This window comes from Coffea eugenioides, chromosome 2 (genome assembly GCF_003713205.1).
Source record: "Coffea eugenioides isolate CCC68of chromosome 2, Ceug_1.0, whole genome shotgun sequence".
In the NCBI taxonomy this organism is placed as follows: domain Eukaryota; kingdom Viridiplantae; phylum Streptophyta; class Magnoliopsida; order Gentianales; family Rubiaceae; genus Coffea; species Coffea eugenioides.
In genome coordinates this window covers 7,396,307-7,409,101 of record NC_040036.1, presented here as the reverse complement: position 1 = coordinate 7,409,101, position 12,795 = coordinate 7,396,307, and the positions used below count along the sequence as shown (strand labels likewise).

The 12,795-nt window shown below is 32.1% G+C and overlaps 1 protein-coding gene across 1 annotated transcript; it reads right to left on the bottom strand.

Moving 5' to 3' along the window:
• Positions 1-165: 165 nt before the first annotated feature.
• Positions 166-3,958, bottom strand: LOC113753652 (CASP-like protein 5B1). The gene is made up of 3 exons (XM_027297867.1): positions 3,459-3,958; positions 2,005-2,137; positions 166-824 (listed from the first exon to the last, which is right to left on the bottom strand). Exons 1-3 carry the CDS (start codon positions 3,587-3,589, stop codon positions 624-626), a joined length of 465 nt encoding a protein of 154 aa, XP_027153668.1. The 5' UTR covers positions 3,590-3,958; the 3' UTR covers positions 166-623.
• Between the last annotated feature and the right edge of the window lie 8,837 nt (positions 3,959-12,795).

The following is a 12,795-nucleotide window of genomic DNA, read 5'->3' as shown; positions in this document are numbered from 1 at the left end:
TAATTAGTTGGCGTTTAGCCCTTAATTGATGATTGAAGGTTAACGATGACTGCCACATTAGTGAAGCTAAGCTTCAAAAAGCAACTGCCAACTCCGCACACTACACAGATGACCTCCGAATTGGAATTAAGATCTCGGGGTATCTAGTTCAGGAGATGGGCACAGTTCAGGAAACAGGAATTTGGTCCTCGTTGCCAGGATTCAAAGATTTACAGCTATTTAACAATTCTGGGTCCGGCACGGCCCTTCATACATGTACTAAACTAACGAAGAAGCATTATCGTCTACAAATATGCATTGCCTCTGTGTGAACTGCAAAAACAAGTACATGCTGAATCCACTTAAAATTCGGGGAGAAACAGCGCTGCTGTGGGAAAGAACCCGATCAACTTGATCATATTACTAGCTCATCAAGTCAAACCCCCTGTTTCCACCCACTCGATGGAGAAATGGAGGGACCCAGATTCCAAAGCGAAGGACCATCAAGCTCCAAACAAGAATCAAGAAGCAAGCCATTGACAGAGAAAAAGATTTGAGCTATTTTCTATAAGCTGTGTCAAAATTATATTTACAAGCGGAAAAATTGCGCTGGCATGTGGCTGTGGCAAAGAGTGACAAAGGAGTCAAGCTGAAGCAGCAAGCAAAAACATGACGTAGGAGGATATTGCAAGGAGAAACCATGAAACAAAAGCCAATCCTACAGATATCTGAAACATATCACAGGATAGTTTGGTCTCGGTTCTGCAAATAGTTGTGTCTTTGATAAGAAGAACAATTACGCCTGCTGATGAGCATGAAGCTGCAAGTGACAGAGTTGCAGTGACCTGCATTACGAATCAGGTGTTACACTACAAGTTTGACGAAACCTCAGAAGTGAAAGAAAGTACAGAACATCTGCGTCCTAAAAACAATAAACTCATCACAATTACAAAGAAAAAACAGCCGTTATTTTTGGGGGCAACATAGATCGATTCAAGATAGCATTGATGACTGCTTGTTTTAAGAGGTTTGTGTACAGTTTCTTATACAAACATGAAAGATCTGTGACATTTCAAGAGAACTACAAAGCAGCATATTGGCTAAAATATCACAATATTTTCATTTAACCAAGCTTTTGTCACAATTTAGTTCAAGGAAGAATTGGTGATGGAATTGATTAGAAGAAACATTCTGAACTAAGAAATCTATATGTTCATGAGAATCCCACATTGTAAGTACTCTAGAATCATCAGTGAACTGTAGGCAGCAATTTCTTTTATGTAAAAGACAGAAGCCTTAGCTCAAGATTGGTACTCATATCCATCAAGCTAGTGAAGAATTTATTATTTGCAGTAGTACCGTTGTGCACTCCAGTGATGACATAATACTAGTTTGACATAAAAATCCAACTTACAACTGCCTTAGAGCTTATATATGAAGTCTTTAATCTCAGATGTCCTTGTATGACCAAACGGAGCTCTCAGATTCTGATACTAAAAGCTCCAACCTAGTGCCTACAGGTTGAAATTTGTTACAGGTACCGCCAGAAGTATTATGTATACCAAGCAAAAGAATGTGTGCAGTAATAATTAAGTAAACAAGACTATTGCATTCTACTGAATCCTGAATAAATTTTATATACAAATGCTGGACCAAGTGCCTGCTGATCTCATGAGTTCTTTTTACTCTTGTAAAACTGTATTTCTGGTCTCTCAAACTGAAAAGTTTCAATCTCTCATTGTGACAGTCCATTTAACAGTTGATGCTGTATAATACAGTTAAAAAATATGTATACGAATTTCAAAATGCTGAACAGTTTTAAAACAACCAAAACATGATTTTTCTAATCTTCCAAAGGAATTGAGTCAACTAAAGTTGCTGCTTTCATTGATTGTCAGATGCAAGTAGCAGCCAGAGTATAACAATGAGTTAATATTCGTTATTGGAGCATATTTCAGAAACTGCTTTGAAAGCTTGGTATTGAATCAAGATGATCGTTATTAGGAGGAGAAATTAGATAATTACCCAATCGCCAACAACAAACAAGCTGACGAATATGTGATTATGCAAGTCTCTCTTTAACCTCAAGGCATGAACATCAAAGCAGGCAAGTCCAAAACTCCACAAAAGCTGAAGCCCCATAGATGCTATCAAGTAGCTGATTCAAGGGTGAGCAATTAGAGCATGAACAAAACCTTGCGATTAAAAGTTTGGTGCCATTTAGAATATCAATATTAGAGCATGCTGCAGAATGGCAAAATGATTTGTTTATGCCCACAATTAGTCTATGTCCACACATATTCAATTCAAGAACAAATGCATTGTCACTGAGTAACTGCAACGGACATTTAAAGGCATTCTGAAGAAGAATAAGCTAAAGCTGGAAAAACATATTATTCAAAAACGATGTCCAAGAGAAAGAAAAAGGCTTGAGCCATTTTGCAAAACCTTCCAAGCAACAGCCTACTTGACTCTAAATCCAGTATCCGTAAGAATTTTAACATGCATTTTAATCTATGTTCCTTCTGTAGAATCAATGTTGTTGATCAAAAATAACTACAAGTTGCATTCAAACTCTGGATATGGAATGAGAATTGCAGCTAAGCACTTGAAACTTGACGTAGCAGATATATCCATGCCTGTGTATACTCAATTGTTATGACAAAAATTTTGACCTAATCAAAGAATTTGAGTAAAAACCCAACATAATGATCTCCAGTCCATATAATGCAACTCTAGTTCACTGTGCATGACTCAACATAGTACTCCAGCCTTGGTAAAAGCTTTTTCTCGGCAATTGAAATGCACACAAATACCTCAACATAGTCAATACAATTGCTATGCTATCAATTAAATGCTCAGCATCATAAAGTTTACTCATTTCTAGCATCAAAGAAACATATACTAGTTAAATAGAATAACCAAAAGTGGTTTTATATGGTACTGTAGGAAAACAAATTGATCTATCAGCGCAGGCACGTGCAAAAAATTTACAATGCCAATCCATCCACATCCTCATAATTCCTCCACAACCACCTCGTCGGTCCCAGAAGTTTTAGGCAAATCCAGAAAGCAAGAAAATATATATCTGAAGATTGTTGGCTCCATTTTGACCATTTACCATACTCAAAATGTGGCTAAGCTTCTCCTCATTTCCTGTAAACAACTTGTTTTTAAGTATTGAAAGATTCACCATCTATTCAAGCAATTATAGGACTTAGCTTCAATCTCAATTTCAACACTGCAAACGCCCTCAAAGTATAGATGGAATCCCTTGACAAACCAAACCCATCCTTTTCTGAGCAACAATTAAAGCATACTTGCATAAAACAAAACGCGATATCTAGTCAGTCTATTTTGCCTAAATACGGATCAAAACAGAACGCCTTTACATGCTTTGAAGCCAAACGAAGGAACTCTTCCCATCAAAAAAGTAATGAACCCTTCCTAACAGACAATATTGAATTGGTTATATATACCAGAAGGCAGTTGCAGTTGAAAAACCAGAAGCAGAGGCCATAACCCCAAGAGAAGCAGCAGCAAAAAAACACTGTCCCATCCTCAACACCAGCCCACTCACCTTTCCTGGGCTCCCAAACAAATCCTTCATCCCTCCTCTACCCTTCTTTCTCAATCCTTCTCCAATAATATGCAGAGGACGAACAGTCTATTATCTGAAAGATTGGATCTTTAAAACAAAATGGTTGGATTCCCAAGGCAGATAACAAAAGGAAATTGCTTTAAAATTTGCAGAACATTCCCATGGGCTGAGGCATGAAATGTTGCTCAGAAGGAAAAATGAAAAATAGAAAAAAAGAACCCTAATGATCTGTCAAACTGCTGAAGAAATGGGACATGGATTTAGTAGAATGGGTTTTATTTAATTGTGCTTTATCTATTGATGATGAAGAATAAATTAGTATTAAAAGGTTGAAAAGAGTAAACTAGTAAAGGTCGGGAGCTGGGGGCCTCAGCATTTTGATGGAGCGGTTGCCTCTTTTACTTTCCAAATCATCTATCAGTAACTACCAGTAACTACGTAGATGCAAAGGAGCAGCTCTTTTTTGTTTCATCTTTTAACTTTTTGGACGAAATTAGCTGATGATAAATCATTAACTGTGCTCTATTTGGATTTTTTCGGATATATCAAGGATCTGATGGTCTGACTGAATACTAGTGTACTAGTGTGAATACCCGTACTACGCACGGTGCTGGCATTATTGAAAAAGTAAAAATAAAATGGTGAATAAAAAAAGTTTAAAAATTGTACCAACATAATTAAAATGTAGTATCTGTCTAACAATAGTTTGAAATATGATAGAATGTGCATATCATTCAAGAACTGCCTTTTTTCGGAAGATAGATCCTAAAAAAATAATAGAAATTTATTTTAGAAAATGAATGATATATGAACAAAAATGAATGTAATTGAATGTTGTTAAAATGAAATACTTACAAATATTAGGCATTCGATTTGATAAATACAAAAATCTAAACAAAAATCTATAACTCACTACTTGTTCCGTTCTTGGAATTTTTTTTAGGGTTAAATATAGTAAACCCCTTAACTTTACATTTAGCTGCACTTTACCCCCTCAACTTTACATTTAGTTACACATTTGTGATTTTTTTGAAACGTGATTGTAATTTGCAAAGCTCATTTGTAGGGGTGGTTATAGGGTTAGTTTGGAGATAAATATTTCTTAATTATAAAAATGTAACATTATATTAAAATAGCATACGAATAAGCATTTGTCTTTAATTAAGGAGTAAAAAGGATTTAAAGTATAAATAACAAAGTATAAACGGTTTATGAAATAGATAGTGGGAATGTTTTAAATTTTAAATTTGATTGGTGATAGGGTTGGTTATAACCCACTACTCTTTATGTATTAAAATAAATACAAAAATCTAGACAAAAATCTATAACCCACTACTTGTTCCGTTCTTGAGATTTTTTCTAGGGTTAAATATAGTAAACCCCTTAACTTTACATTTAGCTGCACTTTACCCCTCAACTTTACATTTAGTTGCACTTTACCTTTAGTTGCACATTTGTGATTTTTTTGAAACGTGATTGTAATTTGTAAAACTCATTTGAAGGGGTGGTTATAGGGTTAGTTTGGGGATAAATATTTTTTAATTATAAAAATGTAACATTGTATTAAAATAGCATACGAATGAGCATTTGTCTTTAATTAAAGAGTAAAAAAGATTTAAAATATAAATAACAAAGTATAAACGGTTTATGAAGTAAATAGTGAGAATGTTTTAAATTTTAAATTTGATTGGTGATAGGGTTGGTTATAACCCACTACTTTTTATGTATTAAAATAAATACAAAAATCTATAACCCACTACTTGTTCCGTTCTTGAGATTTTTTTTAGGGTTAAATATAGTAAACCCCTTAACTTTACATATAGTTGCACTGTACCCCCTCAACTTTACATGTAGTTGCACATTTGTGATTTTTTTGAAACGTAATTGTAATTTACAAAACTCATTTGTAGGGGTGGTTATAGGGTTAGTTTGGGGATAAATATTTCTTAATTATAAAAATGTAACATTGTATTAAAATAGCATACGAATGAGCATTTGTTTTTAATTAAAGAGTAAAAAGGATTTAAAGTATAAATAACAAAGTATAAACGGTTTATGAAGTAGATAGTGGGAATGTTTTAAATTTTAAATTTGATTGGTGATAGGGTTGATTATAATCCATTACTTTTTATGTATTAAAATAAATACAAAAATCTAGAAAAAAGAATGAGAAGTTTAGAAGCCATTGAGAGGGTCTCTGATAAAAACCCCTTCCTCAATACATATAGATATAGATTACTAGTAGCAATTAACTACACATGTACTCAATTAAGGTTGCGTTTAATAAAACTGAAATCTGAAACTAAATGAATTCTGAAACATGAGTTTGAATTCATTAAATTATTAAATTATTAAGTATGAAATCTAATATATTTGAGTGTATATCACATTCAGTGATAAGTGAATAACTTATCACTTAATTTTGGGACCAAGTTTTACTTAGAAAATTTAGTACGACTTAATTAATTTAAATGCTCAATTTTTTGTTATCAAACCGTCTAAATATGTTAAGATCTGAATCTATTAAATTTAAGTGTTAAATTGGATTATCAAATAGGGCCTAAGACAATTTTTTATTCGGCTAATTTTTTCATAAAAAAGCGCAATTTGTAAACCGAATCGAGTTAGTTCAAAACTCCAATATAATTCACTTTTGAATTATCTTAAGCTCAAAATGAGAGATGCAAGAACACTTTTTGTTAGGTTCTCTTTCTATGTATTTTTCTTTTCCATCTTTTGTGGCCATACTGTGTTAGAATCAGTTGCCGAACTTGTATAAGCAAAATCTATATCTATATATCTATATGTCTTGCAGAAGGGGTTTTTAGCAGAGACCCTCTCAATAGCTTCCAAACTTCTCATTCTTTTTTCTAAATTTTTGTATTTATTTTAATACATAAAAAGTAGTGGGTTATAACCAACCCTATCACCAATCAAATTTAAAATTTTAAACATTCCCACTATCTACTTCATAAACCGTTTATAGTTTGTTATTTATATTTTAAAGCCTTTTTACTATTTAATTAAAGACAAATGCTCATTCGTATACTATTTTAATACAATGTTACATTTTTATAATTAAGAAATATTTATCACCACACTAACCCTATAACCACCCCTACAAATGAGCTTTGCAAATTAAAATCACGTTTCAAAAAAATCACAAATGTGCAACTAAATATAAAGTTGAGGGGGTAAAGTGCAGTTAAATATAAAGTTAAGAAGTTTACTATATTTAACCCTAAAAAAAATCCCAAGAACGGAACAAGCAGTGAGTTATAGATTTTTGTCTAGATTTTTATATTTATTTTAATACATAAAAAGTAGTGGATTATAACCAACCCTATCATCAGCCAATTTTAAAATTTAAAACTTTCCCATAATCTACTTCATAAACCGTTTATAGTTTGTTATTTATACTTTAAATCTTTTTTATTTCTTAATTAAAGACAAATGCTTATTTGTATGCTATTTTAATACAATGTTACATTTTTATAATTAAGAAATATTTATCACCATACTAACCCTATAACCACCCCTACAAATGAGCTTTGCAAATTACAATCACGTTTCAAAAAAATCACAAATGTGCAACTAAATATAAAGTTAAGGGGGTAAAGTGCAGTTAAATATAAAGTTAAGGGGTTTACTATATTTAACCCTAAAAAAAATCCCAAGAACGGAACAAGTAGTGGGTTATAAATTTTTGTCTAGATTTTTGTATTTATTTTAATACATAAAAAGTAGTGGATTATAACCAACTCTATCATCGGACAATTTTAAAATTTAAAACTTTCTCATAATCTACTTCATAAACCGTTTATAGTTTGTTATTTATACTTTAAATCCTTTTTATTTCTTAATTAAAGATAAATGCTCATTCACATGCTATTTTAATACAATTTTAATTCGGAAACATACAACATGATCAAGAAATAGCAGAACCAATTAGAACTAGATTTTGACAAAAAATAAATAAATTAAGCCTAGATGCCACTGGCACGTTGCCGTAACTTGCAATGCCAATTAGGACTATTTAACAATTTTTTTTTTTGCAAGGAGTTAAGACACTATAAAACTTATTTAGGCAAACTTTGTCTCATCGATGATTTAAGTATCAAGTTATTGAATATACTACAAATCCTATAATATCAGTCTGCTACAAAAAATAATATTTTACTAACATGTGGTATTTGCGCACGAAATTTCAGAGGTAAATCAAATGCTTTTACTTATACTCTATATAATTTGAATAGTTTTTTAACGAATATAACCATACTGTGCAGGATTATCACTTTGTACAATTGAAACTAGCAAATTGTATATCAATCACAATTTAGATTTTGCTCGATACCTGTGCAGTTGGTGAGTTACATCAGTAACACTACATCAAACTTTTAATGTTGTTTCATACTTTTATCAACATGTATTTCAAAAAATTGTAAGTTTGAAAATAATACATATACTCGAAAATTAGTTACGTGGTTAAGGTCAAGCAATTTTACAACATCACAAGCATTGTTGATAGCAAATTTAATGAGAATATGGATATCCGAACATACAATCATGCATATGGTAAACTTACTTTATTTAATTTAATTACTGCACAAATTTTTTAAATTTATAATCATAACATATACCTTCTTTCATTTTTACTAGATTAAATATTTTCGAATACTTGCTTACATTTAGAGCATTAATATAGAAAATATGTTTTATGAGTTATGCAAAAATTGTGGACAACTATGCGAAGGTCATTTTTCAAAAACTGTGTGTATGCAATGTAATGACGTGGTCGACACTGTTGTTAGGTAATTAATTTCATGTACCTTTAATTTAAACAAATTTTTCTGTATTGTATATTTTATTTTATTTGTCAAACAAATACAATATTAACATACAAATCAAAGATTTCAGTGGTAACATGCATCTTAATCTACATGATAAACATGCACGATTTGTATTTGGATGTGATGCTTCTTATTTTGAGAATTACAAAGGAAGGTAGAATTTCTTGATATATGTTTATTTTTTATAATGCTATTTATAAACTATGTAAAAACAATACACTAATTTTAAATTTCGCACGTACTTAATTCTCAGGACAATGGTGATAGGTTGTTCAACCAAGGAATCAATTCATGCAAAGATCATACATTTTCATTTGTAGTACGCATTTCACAAAATTTAACAGAATTAATTAAATCACTAATTTTGGCTTTCGTACTAAAAGTTGATCAGTGTGAAGAGTGTTCGCACTTTCATACAAGATTATCAAATCGAATACATAATATTTGTAAGTATTTTATTTTAACAACATTTAATTACATTCATTTTTATTCATATATCATTCATTTTCTAATATAAATTTATATTATTTTTTCAAGATCTATCTTCCGAAAAAAGGTAATTTTTGAATAATATATACATTCTATCATATTTCAAAATATTGTTAGACAGATATTATATTTTAATTGTGTTGGTATAATTTTTTAATCTTTTTTAATTCACCCTTTTATTTTCATTTTTTCAATAATGTCAGCAACATGCATAGTACGGGTATTCACACTAGTTACTAGTATTAAGGATCAAAAGAAGTACCAATAAAAGATGGCTTGTATTTCGCACAATCTTTTCATCAACCTCATTTACTTGCTTGTAAGTTGTAACCTTTGGGTATAGGTGAAAACTGGCCCGATCGAACTCAAATATTGTAGCATTTTTTTTTGTTGAAATAATTACTGTAGCATTTTTTTTGTGATATGATGTATGTCAAATAAAAATGTGAATTAAAAATTGTACTTATGATACAAGTGAAATATTATTTGCAAAAGTTCAACTATCCTACTTTGATTCGAGGGGAGATTAAAACTTGGGTTTGGCTTGTTCCATTTCTAAGTTGAGCTCAATCAATACAATAAATTTTGAAAGTTAAGAAACAATAAAATATTAATTAATAATAGGTTTTGCAAGTTAGAAAGAAAAGTAAATTTTTGCACTCTGGTATGTATACTTAAGAAGCCAATCTAAACAACTTCCGATTCAGCCGAAATCGAGCCAAATGCAAACTGGATGTCATCTTTTTTTTTTTATTATGAAACAAGTATTGTATTTTATTAGTAACTTGGTCAGTTACTTGGAGCGTTGGAAATTAGGATAAATTAGGAGTAATGCGTTAATAGGGGTTTTGCTATCTGCTCGGATTAATCAACTCGAGTGAGAGAGCCATAGAATTAGAGGCTGTTCAAATTCTGTCCCATGAGAAAGAGATCCGAATGAATGTTCATGGTCTACGGATATGGAAAAGGAATGATGCATCCAATGAAAAGGTCAAAGCTTTGTTGCTTATTAGCAGTAATTCTCAATTGAGCTTCAACAAGTGTAAACCATGATGCTGGTTCTTTTCTAACCACGCAAAAATAAGGTTCATTTTCGGATGGGATCTTTGGGAAGAATGAAGCTGTCATTTTGTTTGCCTTAAGAGTGTACTCCATTTCCAAGTAATCTTTTTTTCGTTACCGTGGTGATTTTGGGAGATTTTCATTTTCCACAGCAGGAGCAGCTTCCCCTAAGGAATACTCTTCTTATTTTTTTTTTTTAAAAAAAATTTCAAATTATTTCTCACATTTGGTCAAATAAATTTTTTTATCTTTCATTTTTAAAATAGTAAATTTTGTCCATTACAAAATCAAGTAAATAAAATTTAATCTCAACTTAGGTTTTCAACTACTTTTTTATCTTAAATCTATCACGTGACCTACGCATAGTCATTTTTAAGGTAAGAAAAGATTAGATCCTATTTACAGTTAAACAAATGACCTAATTCGTATTCATTTTTGTCCTTGAAAAAGTAGGATTTGACTTATCACTTAAAAAGTAAAACCTGACTTTTTTGTATATAAAAAAGACCTACATCTTAATCATATAATGATTTCAAACTAAAAAACGGTTGAAAACTTAAATAGAGATCAGATATTGCTAATTTGAATTTATTAGAGACATAAAATTAATATTTTAGAAACTCAAATGACATTTGTATGCTTTTTCTTATTTTTTTTAAACCGAATTTTTGAAGTTTATCTCGAAAATCTATATTCATAAACTTCTCGCAGAGCTCACTAGACCGATCCTGCATCCGCCATAGAGGCTAATTTAACTGCAAGACCCATAAAAAAGAGAAAAGTTAATTAGATGAATTAATCTTCTATACACTGACAGTGTATACGCTTTCACTATTGGATCTATGACACATAATCTGAATTTGAATTTGAAAATCAAATATTGCATATGTATTATACATCTAACCGTGACAATATTCACATTGTCAGTGTATCTAATATTTACTTTAAATGTATTAATCTTCTATACACTGACAATGTATACACTTTTATCATTGAATGTATGACACATAATCTGAATTTAAATTTAAAAACAAAATTTTGCATATATGTTGTACATCTAATCATTATAATGTATACACTGTTAGTGTATCTAAGATTTACTCTAATTATATCTACGGCCAGGGAAACTATTTGAAATTTACTGAAACTTTGACACCCTAATGCAACCAACACATACAATGTATGTGATAATTGCGAAATCAATTGTGAACTAGCTGTTTCAACAAATCTCAATCACAATCATGTGTTTATATTTATATCACATATAAGCTTCTAAATTAATAAAATGTGACTCAAAATTTCAATTGAACAAAACTTCTGCTAGTATACCCTAGCCCAAAAAAAGGGGTTAAAAAAAAAAGGGAAATTTGCCAAATTGGTCCCTAACATTTACCAAAAACACTTTTTTAATCCTTAACATATAAAGTCAACCAAAATGATCCTTCACATTTAAATTATGAGCCAATTTGGTCCTATTGCTCATTTTTGCTCATTTCTCCGGCTAAAAATAGCACGCCCCCCTCATGTGGTCATATGTTTAGGGGCAAAATCGGAAAACACATTTCATTACCGGTCGAAAGAAGCCATCTTTTCTTCATCTAATCACCTCACTAACCCATGAAATTGAAGAGGGAAAATACAGTAGCAAGAAATTGGGAAGAAGAAGCTGACGTTTGAAGAGTAAAATTGATCCAAACGAGCGATGTCTTTGTGGAAAGGAACCCATCATTGTGACTTCTTGGAAACCTGCAATCAGATACTTACAAAATAGTTGTAATACTTGGGGAGGTGGGGAGGGTGAGGCATCTGATTTTTTGTTGGTTGGGGGAAGGGGAAGAAGAGATAGAGAGAGGTAGTTACTTTTGGCGCTGGAGGGATTTGAGGATGGAAGCTTTGGAAGACTTGATCTCCCATCCATGTATCCGAAGTCCAACCCGCTCGTCCGGCAGCAACTCCGCTCCGGTTTCTTTCAATTCTTTCTGGTCTGCCTCCCACTCCATGCCCCCTACCTCACAAAACAAGCACCGTCACGATTTATGTCCAATCCTGTTCCAGATTCTGCAACCCCCCTTCTGCTGGGCTGGCGACTGGAGCTGGTTTTCTACTTCCACAGGGATGCTTTCCGAACGGCGATGGATTCCAACTACCGCTTTTTGTGAAAGGTCTGAATCGTCATTGCATCTTGTTTGTGTCTGTGTGTGTGTGTGTACATGCCCTCTTAATTTTCTTCACAATTTTCTGGCCAAACCTTCAATCTTTTCTCAATCACACCCTACAGGTTTGTCGTCGTCATCATCGGCAATACATTTCCAAGTTATGCTTGTTAATTTGGGGATGCAATTAGGGTTTCTTCAAACTGTAATTTGAGGGCCAAAGGTGAAATGTGTATTTTGGTGGTGGTCCCCTATCCTTTTACCTTCAATCGGTAATGAAATGTGTTTTCCGGTTTTGCCCCTAAAAATATGACCACGTGAGGGGGGTGTGCTATTTTTAGCCGGAGAAATGAGCAAAAACAAGCAATAGGACCAAATTGGCTCATAATTTAAATATGAAGGATCATTTTGGCTGATTTTATATGTTAAGGACTAAAAAAGTGTTTTTGATAAATGTTAGGGATCAATTTGACAAATTTCCCAAAAAAAAAGCCAGTCCTATCTTTCAAAGTGAAAAAGAAAAAGAAAAAGAAAAAGAAAAAGCAGAGAAGGGGGAATAGAAAGTTGTACAAGTTTTTATGGTTAAGGTCCTTTAAGGACTGCAATATTGGAACCCAAGAAGAGGGCCTGAACCTTCATATATAAATAGATGCAAAAACCA

Coding starts and splice junctions, on each gene's coding strand:
- LOC113753652 (XM_027297867.1), bottom strand. CDS start 3,589: ATGAAGGATTTGTTTGGGAGCCCAGGAAAGGTGAGTGGGCTGGTGTTG. Junction 2,138..3,458: donor TCAACTGCAACTGCCTTCTG/GTATATATAACC, acceptor CCCTTGAATCAG/CTACTTGATAGCATCTATGG. Junction 825..2,004: donor TGTTTGTTGTTGGCGATTGG/GTAATTATCTAA, acceptor TTCGTAATGCAG/GTCACTGCAACTCTGTCACT.